Genomic DNA, 18,176 nt, shown 5'->3' with positions numbered 1-18,176 from the left:
TGCCCTCTGGCAATTCCTGCCACTTACCAAACCATTAATTAAATTAACTGCACTGAAACACAGACGGGCTGAAAGTACATGTTAGAGCTGGTATAATGAACGATTTGGGTAGAGAAATACCACACTGTATGTCATTACCATTAAATGCATTGTAAATGCCTGGCTGGATAAGTACCGTATTTTTTCGTCCTATAGGACGTACCGGCGTATAAGACGCACCCAATTTTTAGGGGCAAAATCTAAAAAAATAAAGATTTTGAACCCAATAGCGGTCTTCAACCTGCGGACCTCCAGATGTTGCAAAACTACAACTCCCAGCATGCCCGGACAGCCAACGGCTGTCCGGGCATGCTGGGAGTTGTAGTTTTGCAACATTTGGAGGTCCGCAGGTTGAAGACCACTGCAGGAGGAGGTAATACTCACGTGTCCCCGCCGCTCCGGACCCGTCACCGCTGCCCTGGATGTCACTCCATCGCTGTCCCCGTCGTTCAGGAACGTCTCTGCTGCCGGCCGGGTATCCTCGCTCTCGTCACCATCATCATGTCGTTACACACGCCGACACACGTACGCGACGACGTGATGACGAGGAAGGAGAGCGCCGGCCATACAGGGGATCCCTGAACGGAGAAGACACTGAGGAGGCAGGTAAGGTCCCCCCCGGTGTCCTGTAAGCACTAACCCGGCTATTCAGTCGGGCTGTTCGGGGCCGCCGCGGTGAAATTGCGGCGGTCCCGAACAGCCCGACTGAACAGCCGGGTTAGTGTCACTTTCCCTTCAGACGCGGCGGTCAGCTTTGATCGCCGCGTCTGAAGGGTTAATACAGGGCATCGCCGCGATCGGTGATGTCCAGTATTAGCCGCGGGTCCCGGCCGTTGATGGCCGCAGGGACCGCCACGATAGGGGTGTATTCGCAGTATAAGACGCACCGACTTTTTCCCCCCAGTTTTGGGGAAGAAAAAGTGAATGTTATACGGCGAAAAATAAGGTACTTAACATATCATTTTTGTGTGTAGAACTTTTAGGGGTTGTGCAGAAATATGTCTGATGGAAACTGATGCACAAAAAAAGCAGCACGCTAAGGCTAAGTTTCCACTTGTTTTTTTTCTGGCAGTTTTTGGACATCTGCCACTACGGTTCTTGAGCCAAAGTCAGAAGTGGATCCATAAGGGAGAAGTGTAAGTCCTTCCTTTATATGTCCTATTCCTTATGGATCTACTTCTGACTTTGGCTCAAAAATTGCAGTGGCGGTTTTCCAAAAACTGCCAGAAAACTTACTGCAAACTTCATCCATTACAATTAGAATAGTTACTGGCACTGTAAAGCGCACACGTAGCAACCAGTTACACCGCGCCGTCTATTATATTAGCAGAGGGAAGATAAATGTCTTTGTTGATGGTTTGCTGCCTTTTTGCTTCATACTGTATTTTCTTCTCTAATGCAGTATAAGTAATAACTCATGTAACTTGATATAACAAGTAGTGTTGGGCGTGAATATTCGCATTTCAAATTTTTATTGCGAATATCGCAAATTCGCGAATATATATTCACTATATATTCGAAATGACGAATATTCATATTTTTTTTTTCACAGAACACATCACAGTGATCATCATCCCTCCCTGCTTCCAGCTTGTGGTCTATAAAATGCTCCAATACTAATTACTGCGTGAGACTGTGGAGCGTGAATGTTTCTTCCTTCTTATAATATTCTTTCTTTTAGCTTGTGGGCCAATTAGAATGATGCAAATACACTTGTCAGAGGTTATCAACATCCCTAGCAACCAATAGGAAAGTTTCCCACCCCCTTCACTATATAAGATTCATCCCAGCAGCGTTTTTTTTTTTGCAGTTTCGTGTGCGATTAAGCGAATATGCAACGAATACATAAATACACAACCAATATAAAGAAAACGCCAAATTGGCGAATATAGGACGAATATTCATCCATATATTTCCGAAATATCGTGAATTCGAGTATTTTGGCCACCCTACCGGTATCTTTATATAAATAATACCGGCAATGCAATTTCCGGTATTTATCCAACCAATCCTCCAACTCCCAGAATGTTGCATCATATAGTATACCAGTGTTTCCCAACCAGAGCGCCTCCAGCTGTTTCAAAACTACAACTCCCAGCATGCCCGGACAGACAACGGCTGTCCGGGCATGCTGGGAGTTGTAGTTTTGCAACAGCTGTAGACACCCCTGGTTGGGAAACACTGCTCTATACTATATACTACTATAAAGTTCAACATGCTGGGAGTTGTGGTTTTGCAACAGCTGGAGGCCTGTATGGTTGGGAGACACTGACCTATACTATATACTACTATATAGTCCAACATGCTGGGAGTTGTGGTTTTGCAACAGCTGGAGGCCTGTATGGTTGGGAGACACTGACCTATACTATATACTACTATATAGTCCAACATGCTGGGAGTTGTAGTTTTGCAACAGCTGGAGGCACCCCTGGTTGGGAAACACTGCCCTATACTATATACTACTATATAGTCCAACATGCTGGGAGTTGTAGTTTTGCAACAGCTGGAGGCACCCCTGGTTGGGAAACACTGCCCTATACTATATACTACTATATAGTCCAACATGATGGTGGTTGTAGTTTTGCAACAGCTGGAGGCACCCCTGGTTGGGAAACATTGACCTATACTATATACTACTATATAGTCCAACATGCTAGGAGTTGCAGTTTTCATTTAGGGCAGCTGCTGAGCCACAGGCTGTATCTGGGCATGCTGGGAGTTGTAGTTAGTAACTAACTTCAACTCCCGGATTTAATAAAAAACAAATCGATCAAAAAGTCACATCAAAACAAAAATGGTCCTGTTAAAAACTACAGATCTGGGTGCAAAAAAAGAGCCTTCATACAGTCCAGTATAAGGAAAAATAAAAAAAGTTATAGGGGTCAGAATAGGACAAAATTTCCCCCGCATGTGTATCCTGTGATGTCACGCATATATAATTAATTATGCAAATTAGCATGGCCTGTATTTTTTTTTAAAGAAAGTTGGCGACCCTACACAGGACATGTAAATGCTAAAGTGTTTCAGGCCTAGTCATGAACATTCAACCACACCAGCAAGGCCTTAAACATGTTAACACTTACTTGTCCAGGAACTTGCCTGTTATTTGAATGCTGTGAATAGGCACTTCCTCCTGGTCCTGTGACAGGAATTTCTTTGTAGGCTGCCCTGCTTAGTTATGCATCACTATGATATAATATTCCATAGCAAGGGAGATTTTCCATACAGGACTTTGGAGTTGTGTCACCTTTGGTTTCTGACTCCACGTCATGGATGTGACTAGAAAGGGAGCTTTTGAGCCCGTGCCCTTTTTACGCCTCGCGACCAATCATCCGATGCTAGAAAAATGTATTGCCCGACATTTATCATTGTCTTTAGACTGTTTTTGTGTCTACAAAAGGTGCAAGCAGGGTTTATTTGCGCCTTTTTTGCACCTTTTTGTTTACACATTTCTGCTGATTTTGAGTTGCAATCCACTGTTTTTGGCAATACACTTGATATGGACGGGTTTTATGAACTGCACCTTTTGGTGAAAAGGCGCAAAAAAGGCAAAAAAAAAAACACTGAAAAGTCTCTAAAACTACAGAGAGAAATTTCAGAAAATGTGACCTGCACAAAATTTATCAAATGCTCTGTGACCATTTAATAAAATTTGGTGCTCCTACACAGACTCGCCTGTGGCAAAGCCACGGGGTGTGAAGTAAGTGTATGGGGCAGGTGTTGTAGCCCAGGGGCAGGTGTTAACCCCTTTCGTGTTTGTGACGTGTTTTTAACCGAGAACCACCCGAACGGTAGCACCGCTAGTCCCAGTTGAGGTAGACAGATGGTACAGTCTTTACAGCTAGGCCAGGATCCCAGCGAGGTGACCAGTAACACAGGGGACCTCGCTGCTTGTTGGGACTTACAGTGACATGGACAGACTTTAGGACGCTGACTATAAGGCTAGGTTCAGACTATGGAATTTCCGCCTGCAATTTTGCTTTGAAATTGCAGGCGGAAATTCCGCTTTCTAAAATGTATTGTGAAGTGAATGATTATCCGTTCACAAATTCTCACTTCGGAATTTGTGAAACAGAATTTGTGAACGGACAATCCGCTTGGAAATTTCCGCCTGAAGAAAGGCGGTGCTCTTTCTTCAGGCGGAAATCCGCGCGGAACGCATTGCAGTCTATCTTCTGCCTGGAGATTCCGTAGTCTGAACCTAGCCTAATAGACTTAACTGAAGATAGTGGCAGCAGACAGAGATGACTTGACTTACTGACTTGTGGCTGTAATTTAGGCTTGAGGCCTCCAGATGTGCTGGACACTGGCTCTGAGACGTCTGGACATGACCAGAAAGTGAATCACAAGAGAGAGATTGTAGCACCTCCCTATCTTATAAAAGGGGGGCTGAGCAAGGAGCCCATAGGCTAGCTGTGGGTCATCTGGTCACCTGGTGCTCTCTGGGTAACAAAACATGTGACTTTAACATGTGACAACCATCATCACACACCTTTTAAACAGATATAGCATATCTAACAACAAGATAGAACTTTTTCCTTAGAGGTCCGTACTATCCAAGACCTGAACTCATAATTAATATATTCTGTACTCCTTCTTTATTATTTCTAGCCATTCATGTTTGTTAAGGGGGCACAGGTAGATCCATCTCCTTATTATCAAGAGTCTGGCGCAAAAAAGTAATTTGTGCATTCTTTTATTCATACACTTAGTTAACTTAATCCCAATCTCACCTCCCAGAATTCCAGTCAATGGAGTAAGGGGAAATCTAATTTTCTATTTTTTTACAAATTTCCAGACAAACCTTTTCCCAAAATTCCTGAATTTTTACACAAGACCATATCAAATGGAGAAGTCCCACTTCTTCTTCCCCCCATTTTGGACAACTACTAGACAATCTTTTGCCTATTTTAAAGAGGAATAATGGAGTATAGCATAATCTATAAACAATATTGAACTGTATAACTTTGTGATTATTATTTCGAGATACCTGATGAACCTTTTTATATATTGTCTCCCATTGTTTATCATTTATCAAACCCAACTCTTTTAGCCATATTCTATTACTACCATGTATACAATCGTGTCTCGGGGCAGAATTAAGTGTTATATATATACAGGATATTCTTTTTATTAATGCTACCCTCCATTAATTTACTCAAGAATTCACTTGGAGACCCAATCACCAAACCCTTTTCTATTGTGCTTGTGAATATACTTCTCATTCTAATGTACTCAAACCAAGCCCCAGCCCCCATTTGCCCTTTATATTCAACTTCTTCTCAATCCACAAATCTCCCCTCTTGCCAAACATCTTTTACCACCTTACATCCTAACTGCCCCCAGGGCCGGTTTTAGGCCCTGGGCAAAATTTTAAGTGGGGCCCCAAAAGTCGTAATGGTGCACTACCAGATTTTAACATTCAAAACAAAAATGGTACCGATAAAAATTACAGTGCAAAAAATTACCCTCATACATCCCCATATATAGAAAAATAAAAGAGCTATAGGGATCAGAATAGTACAATTTTAAGCATACTCATTTTTGTACAAAAACTAAAGTAGTAAAAAAAAAAAAAATATATAAAGTGGGTATTGTTGTAACCGTATGGACCTACAAAATAGAGATAGTGTGCCGTTTTTACCGAAAGGTGCACTGCGTAGAAACAGATGCCCCCAACTTTTACAAAATGGCGTTGTAATATTGAGGTGTGGTATGACACGGCATGCCTGCTACCCATCACCACTACAAGCAACCACTGCTCTTTGTGGCAGATGGCACCACCATCTCGTCTGATCCAAAGGTGGTGAGGGTGGTGTGATGGAGTTTCATGCACCTCAGACAAATTTGTGTCCGCTCCTCTCTTCAGGTCTCCGGACATTTCCAAACCGGCTCTTCAATATACATTACTTGCCTCCGCCTCCCCGCTCTGTATCACGGGCTACTGTGAGTGCTGCAGCGGCCTCTTATCCTCCCACCTGCCTGACTTCAATCACCCTGCCAGTTTTCTCACTCCCATCATCCTCACACTAAGGCCCCTTACACACTGCCGTTGTTACCCAACGAGAACGGCCGTTAAAGTCTCTTTTTTTTCCGATGGGTCCCAGCCGCCGTTATTTTTAGATGGGATTAGCAGGAGAAAAAGACGGAACAAGCAGTCATTTTTCTCCCACTATTTCCCAGGGCTCCCCTGGTGGCTTTCACACTGCCGTGAGCTAACAACAGTGTGAAAGAAGACAAACCGGACTCCCGTCATCCTCCCACTGTCCCCAAACACACAGAGACATATACGCATTTATATCCAAGAGTATACCTTTATACCAATTATACACAGATGTTTTTTTATTTGGAGATACATGGGTATAGTCATGTTGATGTAATAATAATTTAATATTTATTAATCGCTATATGTATTTATATATGTACACACGCATATGTATCAGTGTTTTCCAAACATTGTATTGAAAGCTTTTGAAAAACTGCAACTCCTTGCATGACCAGACAGGCATATTTTAAAGTTTAAAATGCATTGCATATTCTAAAAATCCTTGTGTAGAACTGTAAAACAATGGAAAAAAAAAAAAAAAGAAAGAAAGAAAATAGTTTAAGAAAATAGGTAATCCTCAGATTTCATGATGCCTTGCACACATTCAAGGCACCCAGTGCCAGAGGCAGCAAAACAACCCCAAATCATCATTGAACCTCCGCCATATTTTACTGTAGGTACTGTATTCTTTTCTTTATAGGCCTCATTCCGTTTTCGGTAAACAGTATGATGTGCTTTACCAAAAAGCTCTGTCTTGGTCTCATCTGTCCACAAGACGTTTTCCCAGAAGGATTTTTGTTTACTCAAGTTCATTTTAGCAAAATGTAGTCCTGCTTTTTATGTCTCTGTGTCAGCAGTGGGGTCCTCCTGGGTCTCCTGTCATAGCTTTTAATTTCATTTAAATGTCGACGGATAGTTCGCACTGACACTGATGCTCCCTGAGCCTGCAGGACAGCTTGAATTTCTTTTGGAACTTGTTTGGGGCTGCTTATCCACCATCCGGACTATCCTGCGTTGACACCTTTAATACATTTTTCTCTTCTGTCCACACCTAGGGAGATTAGCTACAGTGCCATGAGTTGCAAACTTCTTGATAATGTTGCGCACTGTGGACAAAGGCAAATCTAGATCTCTGGAAATTGACTTGTAACCTTGAGATTGTTGATATTTTTCCACAATTTAAGTCCTCAGACAGTTCTCTTCTCCTCTTTCTGTTGTCCATGCTTAGTGTGGCACACACAGACACACAATACAAAGACTAAGTGAACTTCTCTCCTTTTTATCTGTTACATGTATAATCACAAATATACACATACACACACACACATATATATATATATATATATATATCATGTGTATATACATGCTGCACACACACAACACACTATAAATGCATTTAAGAGAAATAGTTCACATCACACATGTTCACACACTAGATCAGTGTTTCCCAACCAGGGTGCCTCCAACTGTTGCAAAACTACAACTCCCAGAATGCCTGGACAGCCTCTGGCTGTCCAGGCATGCTGGGAGTTATTGTTTTGCAACAGCTAGAGGCACCCTGGTTGGGAAACACTGCACTAGATATAAATCTACTTACTTTTACTGAGAGCTTGCTAGGGGCAGAAAATACTTTAGCAGCTAGGTGTTGATGGCCGGATTCTGTGCTTTATGGAGCCTGCAGGCTATCTCACCCATCGCCCGACAGGCAGATACACTGCAAATCTACCAGCAGCAGCAGGAAGGGCAGGGGGAGCTGGTGGGGGGTTGTTAAAGGAGCCCAGACTCTCCCTGCCAACACTACACGAATGGCCTCTGCTGAGAGCTTTTAAGAAATAGCGAGGCTCACTTCTAAATGGTGCTGGCTGCACTCCCACACATTCCCCGAGCCGCAAACACTGTAGCAGCCTGCAGGGGGCCCCCTGGGGGATGGGGGCCCTGGGCAATTGCCTGGTTTGCCCCGCCTTAACACCGGCCCTGACTGCCTCAACGTATTTATCTCCTTTACAAAGTAAAGATTATTCCAAAGTGGAGCCCTATCCAACATTCCCTTTATTCCCATCTCTTTTTTTTTTTTATTTGACTATGCTACAGGGGCTTTATGTTTAGTGTAGTTTATAATATACTGTCTGTACCTGTGTGTGACGGTCGTCTCACAATTCTTCTGTGAATATTGCTCCAATATTTATTTTTAACAGCATACAAAATTACTCATGTCTCGGGATTTCCCAGGTTGCAGTGCATAGAGAAATGACATCACTAGTCAGGTGATCAGAGGGAGCCTGTCCTGCTTCAATTTGCAACAGCTGTAGGCCCGCTGGTTAGAAAACACTATGCTTTAATGGGTGGGGTGGCTGATATGTGGGAGGAAGGAAATTGATCTCAAATTTTCAAGCATTAAACTGTGGGATGTGTAGTTTAGAGAACAAAATCCAACAGGAAATACCCAGTTCTGGCAGGTAAGTACTTAAATGACCTTATGGTGGATAACCCCTTTAATATCTGGAAACCCAATACCCCCTTTTTCACGTGGCTGGCATAAATAATCCAGTTTTATTCTAATTATCTGGCGGCCCCATATAAGAGAGTTAAAGATAGTAATTATTTTCTTAACCCCTTGGGGACCGAGCCCATTTTGGCCCTAAGGACCAGAGCATTTTTTGCAATTCTGACTACTGTCACTTTAAGCATTAAGAACTCTGGGATGCTTGTACTAATGAATTTGATTCCGAGACAGTTTTTTCGTGACATATTCTACTTTATGTTAGTGTTAAATTTTTATCGATACTTGCATCATTTCCAAAATTTCATGGAAAATTTTAACATTTTGCATTTTTATAACTTTGAAGCTTTCTACTTGTAAGGAAAATAGACATACCAAATAAATTATATATTGATTCACATACACAATATGTCTACTTTATGTTGGCATCATAAAGTTGACATGTTTTTACTTTTGGAAGACATCAGAGGGCTTCAAAGTACAGCAGCAACTTTCCAATTTTTCACAAAATTGTCAAAATCAGAATTTTTCAGGGACCAGTTCAGTTTTGAAGTGAATTTGAGGGTCTTTATGTTAGAAATACCCCATAATGTACCCCATAATGAAAACTGCACCCCCAACATATTCAAAATGACATTCAGAATGTTTGTTAACCCTTTAGGTGTTTCACAGGAATAGCAGCAAAGTGGAGGCAAAAATTCAAAATCTAGGTTTTTTTACACTAACATGTTCCTGTAGACGCATACTTTTTATTTTTACAAGGGGTTAAAGGAGAAAAGGCCCCCCAAAATATATAACCCAATCTTCTTGAGTAAGGAAATACATCATATGTAGATGTAAAGTGCTTTATGGGCGCACTAGAGGGCTTAGAATAGAAGGAGCGACAATGGGATTTTGGAGAGCAAATTTTGCTGAAATGGTTTTTGGGGGGCATGTCGCATTTAGAAAGCCCCCATGGTGCCAGAACAACAAAAAACACCCCACAAGGTTTACTACTTGGGAAACTACACCCCTCAAGGAATGTAACAAGTGGTACACCCCACAGGTGTTTGACGAATTTTCAATAAAGTTGGACGTGAAAATGAAAACTTTAATTTTTTACACTAAAATGCTGATGTTACCCCAAATTATTCATTTTCACAAGAGATAATAGGTGAAAATGTCCCACAAAATTTGAAATTTGAAAAATATCTCATATGTGGATGTAAAGTGCTCTGCGGGTGCACTAGAGTGCTCAAAAGGGAAGGAGCGAATTTTGCTGAAATGGTTTTTGGGGGGCATGTCTCATTTAAGAAGCCCCCGTGGTGCCAGAACAGCGAAAAACACCCCACATGGCACAGTATCTGGGAAACTACACCCCTCAAGGAATGTAACAACGGGTGCAGTGAGCCTTTACACCCCACTGGCGTTTGACAGATCCTTGTAACAGTGGGCTGTGAAAATGAAAAATTACATTTTTCATTTTCACGGACCACTGTTTCAAAAATCTGTCAGTCAACTGTGGGGTGTTAAGGTTCACTATACCCCTTGTTACGTTCCGTCAGGGGTGTAGTTTCCAAAATGGGGTCACATGTGGGTATTTTTTTTTTTTGCGTTTATATCAGAACCGCTGTAACCAGCAGCCCCTCCTGTGCAAATCACCAGTTTAGGCCTCAAATGTAGATAGTGCGCTTTCACTCCTGAGCCTTGTTTTGGCGCAGGGGCATACCCATACGCCCGTGGTCACCAACAGGTTACAAAGATAACTCTCCCACCATATGGGTGATGTTCCAAAAATATACAATAACTTAGGGAGTACAATAGTTTTAATCAATGCTATCCGCTTGCGATACTTTTAGGTCACTCTACAATCGGGACTTCTTTACGATTTTTTTTTTATTATTGGTTTCAGATTTAATTTATGATGACTTTCCAAATTTCCCGATATTTTTATGCCCAAGTAAATAAAATGGTCTCCTCTATCTAAGACTTTAACTTCACTATTAAATGACACTTCTTCCATTCCCAATGGGAGCATAATAGATTTTTCCCAATTTACTCTCAATCCAAAATATTCCCCATATTCCTTAATGACCTCCATCACTGTATCCATAGCCAACTGACTTTCCAAAGAAATTAAAATGTCATCTGCATTTAAAGACAATTTGTCCTCTCACCCCCTTGCTCCAAATCCACCTATCCTACCTTCCCCCCGAATTTTTATCGCCAGAGGCTCAATACTTAAAGGGGTCAACTGGTGCCAGAGAGTTAAACAGATTTGTAAATTACTTCTATTTAAAAATCTTAATCCTTCCAGTACTTATCAGCTGCTGTATACTCAACAGGAAGTTCTTTTCTTATTAAATTTATTTTCTGCATGACCACAGTGCTCTCTGCTGACACCTCTGTCCATGTCAGAAACTGTCCAGAGTAGGAGCAAATCCCCATAGCAAACCTATCCTACTCTTGACAGTTCCTGAGACAGACAGAAATGTCAGCAGAGAGCACTGTGGACAGACTGAAAATAAATTTAAAAAGAAAAGAACTTCCTCTGTAGTATACAGCAGCTGATAAGTACTGGAAGGATTAAGATGTTAAAATAGAAGTAATTTACAAATCTGTCACCAGTTGGTTTAAAACATTTTTTTTTTACCAGATTAACCCTTTAAGGCAAAGAGCAAGGGGGAAAGAGGACAGCCCTGCCTAGTACCCATCAAGAGTGGGAACCCCTCCGAAAGCTTCCCATCTATTGAGACGTTTGCAATTGGGCTAGAGTATAATAACTTAGCTGTGTAAGAGGGGGCGTGAAAGAGGAGTTTCAAAAACTGGAGTTTGAAAGCAGGAGGTTGAGATCGCTGTGAGTTTTAATTTTTGAACCCACAAGGTCTACAAAAAATTTTAAGTGTAATTTTGACTGTCTGTTTTTTCCTATACATTTGTGAAATCCCCATAACTAGATGGCCTCCATGTTGGAAAGTGCAGTCCAATGTACATCCTGTTCAATGTATGCAATCCTTGAACAACAGTTTGAGGGTGCATATTGTTGTGCGAGATGTGTGCTAGTTGTCCGTTTGGAAGCCCAGATCCTGCATCTAGAGGGGCGACTGGCAACAATGAGAAGCATTAACAACATGGAGAGGAGTCTCCTGCTCACTGAGCAGGCACTCTCGGGAATAGAGGTGGGGGAGGACAGTGGGACGGAGTTGCAGGACAGTCAGGCAGTTAGCTGGGTTACAGTTAGAAAGAGGGGTAGGGGAAAAAGTGTCAGGGAGGCTAGTCCTGAACTGGCACACCCCAACAAGTTTGCCCGCTTGGCAGATGATGGGGATGCCATTACAGAGCTAGCAGAACTGCAGCAGGATACCGCCTCTGACCGCCAGGGGGGTGTCTGCTCCAGTAAGGAGGGAGGGAGGAGTACAGGGCAGGCCAGACAGGTACTAGTGGTGGGGGACTCAATTATTAGGGGGACAGACAGGGCAATCTGTCACAAAGACCGGGATCGCCGAACAGTGTGTTGTCTGCCTGGCGCACGAGTTCGGCACATCGCGGATCGGGTTGACAGGTTGTTGGGCGGGGCTGGAGAGGACCCAGCAGTCATGGTACATATTGGCACCAATGACAAAGTAAGAGGTAGGTGGAGTGTCCTTAAAAATGATTTCAGGGACTTAGGCCGCAAGCTTAAGGCAAGGACCTCCAAGGTAGTCTTTTCTGAAATATTACCTGTACCACGAGCCGCACCAGAGAGGCAGCGGGAGATCAGGGAGGTAAACAAGTGGCTCAGAAGCTGGTGTAGGAAGGAAGGGTTTGGGTTCATGGAGAACTGGGCTGACTTCGCTGTCGGTTACCGGCTCTACCGTAGGGACGGGCTGCACCTCAATGGGGAGGGTGCAGCTTTGCTTGGGGAGAAGATGGCTAGAAGGGTGGAGGAGTGTTTAAACTAGGGACTTGGGGGGAGGGAACCTACAGCAAAGAGGGGGAAGATAGTGTAGATAGAGAGGTGGGAATTATAAATGTACCTGGGGGTGGAGCGGAGGGAGGGGTTAGAATAGTTAATAGGAATAGGCTTCATAGGAAAATAAAACTTACACCCTTGAATCCCATTAACCCCAATAACATAAAGGATGGAAATGTAAAGTGTATGTTCACAAATGCCAGAAGCCTAGCAAATAAAATGGGGGAGCTTGAGGCCTTGATACTGGAGGAACATATTGATATAGTTGGGGTCACTGAGACATGGCTGGACTCCTCGCATGACTGGGCTGTCAATCTGCAGGGGTTTACATTGTTTCGCAAGGATAGAATGAACAGAAAAGGTGGTGGAGTCTGTCTGTATGTAAGAAGTGGTATGAAAGTCAGTGTGAACGATGCCATAGTGTGTGATGATTCTGAGGATGTGGAATCATTGTGGGTAGAATTACAAAAGGAGGGAAATACTGAAAAAATAGTATTTGGTGTAATCTACAGACCCCCTAATATCACTGAAGAGATAGAAGTTCGGCTTCATAAACAAATAGAGAGGGCCGCCCGGGCAGGTACAGTGGTAATAATGGGAGATTTTAACTATCCAGATATAGATTGGGGTCCGGGGTTGGCTAAAACTACAAAGGGGCGACAATTCCTAAATTTATTGCAGGATAATTTTATGGGCCAGTTTGTGGAGGGCCCAACAAGAAGTGATGCCTTGTTGGATCTGATCATTTCCAACAACGCAGAGCTGGTTGGTAATGTAACTGTGCGGGAAAACCTTGGTAATAGCGACCACAATATAGTTACTTTTGACTTAAAATGTAGAAAACAAAGACAGGCGGGGAAGGCAAAAACATATAACTTTAAAAAGGCAAATTTCCCTGGGCTGAGGGCTGCACTACAGGACATAGACTGGGGGAGGTGTTGTCAAATACTGATACAGAAGGTAAATGGGACATCTTTAAATCAACTCTAAATAACTATACAGCTAAATATATACCAAAGGGGAACAAATATAAACGATTAAAACTAAATCCTACATGGCTGACACATGATGTTAAAAGAGCAATAAACAACAAAAAAATAGCCTTCAAAAAATACAAATCTGATGGGTCAGCTATAACATTTAAACAGTACAAGGAGCTTAATAAAATCTGTAAAAATGTAATAAAAACAGCAAAAATTCAAAATGAGAGACAGGTGGCCAAAGAAAGCAAAACTAATCCTAAATATTTTTTTAGATATATAAATGCAAAAAAACCAAGGACAGAGCATGTAGGACCCCTTAATAATGATAATGGGGAGGTTGTCACAGGCGATCAAGAGAAAGCGGAGCTACTGAATGGGTTCTTTAGTTCTGTATACACTATGGAAAAAGGAGCTGACATTGGCCAGGTCAGTGCTGGTAACACATCATGTAATGTACTGAACTGGCTTAATGTAGAGATGGTACAAGGTAAGTTAAGTGATATAAATGTAAGCAAATCCCCAGGACCGGATGGACGACACCCAAGAGTTCTTAGAGAGGTAAGTTCAGTAATATCTGCACCCCTGTTCATGATATTTAGAGATTCTCTGGTGTCTGGTATTGTGCCAAGGGACTGGCGCAAGGCGAATGTGGTGCCAATCTTCAAAAAGGGCTCTAGGTCTTCCCCAGGAAACTATAGACCGGTAAGTTTAACGCGCATTGTGGGTAAATTGTTTGAAGGACTTATAAGGGATTACATACAGGAATACATAGGGGATAATTGTATTATAAGTGATAGCCAGCATGGGTTTACTAAGGATAGAAGTTGTCAAACCAATCTAATTTGCTTTTATGAAGAGGTGAGTAGAAGCCTTGACAGAGGAATGGCTGTGGATATAGTGTTTCTGGATTTTGCTAAAGCGTTTGATACTGTCCCTCATAATCGTCTGACAGGTAAGTTAAGGTCTTTGGGTTTGGAAATTTTAGTTTGTAACTGGATTGAACACTGGCTCATGGATCGTACCCAGAGAGTGGTGGTCAATGATTCGTACTCTGATTGGTCCCCGGTTATTAGTGGTGTACCCCAAGGTTCAGTACTGGGACCGCTGTTGTTTAATTTATTTATCAATGATATAGAGGATGGTATTAACAGCTCTGTTTCTATCTTTGCAGATGACACCAAGCTTTGTAGCACAGTACAGTCTATAGAGGATGTGCATAAGTTACAAGATGACTTGGATAGACTAAGTGTCTGGGCATCCACTTGGCAAATGAGGTTCAATGTGGATAAATGTAAAGTTATGCATCTGGGTACTAATAACCTGCATGCGTCGTATGTCTTAGGGGGGATTAAACTGGCAGAGTCACTGGTAGAGAAGGATCTGGGTGTACTTGTAGATCACAGACTACAGAATAGCATGCAATGTCAGGCTGCTGCTTCCAAAGCCGGCAGGATATTGTCATGTATCAAAAGAGGCATGGACTCAAGGGACAGGGACATAATACTCCCCCTTTATAAAGCATTGGTACGGCCTTACCTGGAATATGCTGTTCAGTTTTGGGCACCTGTCCATAAAAGGGACACTGCGGAGTTGGAAAGGGTGCAGAGACGCGCGACTAAACTAATATGGGGCATGGAACATCTTAGCTATGAGGAGCGATTAAAGGAGTTACAATTGTTTAGTCTTGAGAAGAGACGTTTAAGGGGGGATATGATAAACGTATATAAGTATATTAATGGTCCATACAAAAAATATGGAGAAAAACTGTTCCAGGTTAAACCCCCCCAAAGGACGAGGGGGCACTCCCTCCGTCTGGAGAAGAAAAAGTTTAGTCTCAAGGGGCGACACGCCTTCTTTACCGTGAGGACTGTGAATTTATGGAACGGTCTACCTCAGGAACTGGTCACAGCAGGAACAATTAACAGCTTTAAAACAGGATTAGATACATTCCTGGAACAAAATAAGATTAATGCTTATGAAGAAATATAAAATCTCATCCCTTCCCCAATATCGCGCCACACCCCTACCCCTTAATTCCCTGGTTGAACTTGATGGACATATGTCTTTTTTCGACCGTACTAACTATGTAACTATGTAACTATGTTTATAAACTTATCCCCAAATCCAATTTTTTTTTAGTGTCTCCCAGAGGAACTCCCACTCCACCCTGTCAAATGCTTTAGTGGCATCTAAAGACAGGATGAAGTGGGAAGTCCCCCCCGTTGAGACAACCCAGTTGGATAGTAAATAAATAAAACTCTGTAGATGTTATGTTTTGCCATTCTGCCTGGTATGAATCTGCATTGATCATTGTTAACTAAGACCCTATATCTTCCTTATCCTTGTTTACTTTTAATATTAAAACTATAGCCGCTTCGCTCATTGACCCTGGTATTTGACCCCTCTCCATTCCAGATTCAAAGACTCTTAAAAGTGCTGGAAGTAGGCAATGGCCATATCTACGATACATTTCAAATGGGAACGCGTCACTTCCAGATGACGAATTTCCCTTTATAGACGACAGAGCATAGTTTTGTTTGCTAATAGTAAGGGAGACCTCAAGGGCATCTTTTTGTATATCAGTTAACCTGGGAAAGTCTATATGATCCAAGTACTCAACAAGTCTTTTCTACTTTTGTTAAATTCTGATTTATACAATGAAAAGTAATCATCTCTAAACTCACTGATGATCTCACTTTTCACTGTGCAACGCTGTCCACAATATTTTTTTTTATAAGTAACATTTTTTGAGTTGTTTGCTGATTTTTAACAAACAACATCAAGTATTTATTAGGTTTCCCCGCTTGAATAAACCATTGCTGTCCCATTAGATATTCATTTAGCTCATCCTGTTTACTTTGCCGTCTATTTTTATTATCTTCCGTCGGATCCCGCACATAATATTCTTCTGCTTTACTACTGAACTCATTCAACTTGTCTTCTCTTATCCTAAACTCTTTTTTCTTTCTAATTATCGAATAAATTATTTCCCCCCTTAAAAAAGCTTTACTAGTTTCCCACACTATCAAATCACTGGCCCAATTTTGTTCAAAAAAATTCCTCTAAGTTTTTCATTATTTTATCGTTATCTTTCAGGTTCAGCCAGTGAGGGTTGATTTTTCTCATCCCCTCTCCATCTTCTTCATCAACTTTAATTATGTCTATACTTGTTAACTATTTCATATTTATCATGTTTTGATACATAGGAGTTTACGTATGCTTTGATGTGCCTTTGTACTTTTGCATTTTCTTTGTGATTATCACTCATCCTAGCCTTTATTTATCAGGCTTTTAGTAGAGAATTTTCTATTCTGTATTATTTTTTCTTCTGTTCTGCTATGGAGGAGTTTCCCTTGGACCAGTAATCATGTTGTCTTTTTTTTATGTTATTTTTTTAATACTTTGTTTCTTTGCATTTCTGTCATAATAAAATATATATCTTCATCTAGATACATTTCTTTTTTTCTTTTTTTTTTTTGTGTGAATATTGCTGTTTCTTGCGAAGGATCAGTATTTTTTTTTTTGTGAGGGTATTTGTGTATAAAGCCTGAACCTCTGTAGCATCTTTTTGGCACTTAACTAATGTCTGGCACATATCTGCTGAATGTCATGTCTGCTTATTGCTGGACCACTTTATGCACAGGCACACTTCAGCACTCATATAGCAGTCCCCCTGTAATGGCGGCCAAGTTTTTCACTTGAACTCCTGCCCAACAAAATGTTTTTTGCATGTTCTTGCTCTACGTAAAGCCCGACCCCAACATATTAATTAGGACTGCTGGTTAGTAAACAGGTAGGTAAAAAAAAAATACATGAACTGAACACCCCCAGTCCATATGCCCCAGTAGGGCATATGGGCTGTATAGATGAGACTTTCTTAAGCCATCTTCTCTATTAGAAAGGGTATAGCCTATACAAAGAGTGTGAACAGTTAGTGCCACCTGCAGGTCAAGAGATAAAAGCCAAAGTCATTGTTTTTTTTTTTTTTTGTTTAATCACAGCTCTTATTCACCTATAACCCAATTTTCTTGGGGCTACCCTCTACAGGTTCTTGCCTGCGGTGCCTGGTAGATGTTGTCCCGGTAAAGAATGAGGAAGGAGAAGTCATCATGTTCATCTTAAACTTCGAGGATCTGGCGCTGCTGCTGGCAAGGAAAGCTAACAAGACTCTTCATCAAAGGTTGACACGAGCTGCCTTCAATTCAGGTTAGCATCTCGCATTCTATAGATTTTATCTCTGATAGGCTGGAACTTTTGCTTAGAATACACTCTTGTCCCTAGGGACATAACTATAGCATGTTATTAAAAAATATGCTTCTTTCTATTTAATTTTCCACTTTGAAAAAATGACCACTAGGGGTCTCCCTACCAGTCCCTTTTTTTTTTATAGATTTCAGACTCATGCTGGAGTCCTAAATCTCAGACTGCAGCCGGGACACAGACAACCTCAACACTACTCATTGCCAGGGAGCAGTGTTGAGCTTGTCTGTGTCCCGGCTGCAGTCTGAGATTTAGGACTCCAGCATGAGTCTGAAATCAATAAAAAAAGGACTGGTAGGGAGACCCCTAGTGGTCTTTTTTTCAAAGTGGAAAATTAAATAGAAAGGAGCATATTTTTTAATAACATGCTATTGGAAAGTTATTCTGCATACATTAATCTATAATATATATATATAA

General features: G+C 41.6%; 1 protein-coding gene across 5 annotated transcripts in view; it reads left to right on the top strand.

Moving 5' to 3' along the window:
• The window catches only part of KCNH6 (potassium voltage-gated channel subfamily H member 6), a 531,028-nt gene that overhangs the window by 256,754 nt on the left and 256,098 nt on the right, over positions 1-18,176 (top strand). For all 5 annotated transcript variants that reach the window (XM_056548171.1, XM_056548170.1, XM_056548169.1 and 2 more), the window contains one exon: positions 17,547-17,705. In XM_056548171.1, coding sequence (XP_056404146.1) covers positions 17,547-17,705 — 159 coding nt within the window. The remainder of the gene's footprint in view (positions 1-17,546; positions 17,706-18,176) is intronic.

Source organism: Hyla sarda, chromosome 12 (assembly GCF_029499605.1).
Source record: "Hyla sarda isolate aHylSar1 chromosome 12, aHylSar1.hap1, whole genome shotgun sequence".
NCBI classification, from domain to species: Eukaryota; Metazoa; Chordata; class Amphibia; order Anura; family Hylidae; genus Hyla; species Hyla sarda.
This window is presented reverse-complemented; position numbering and strand designations above follow the sequence as displayed.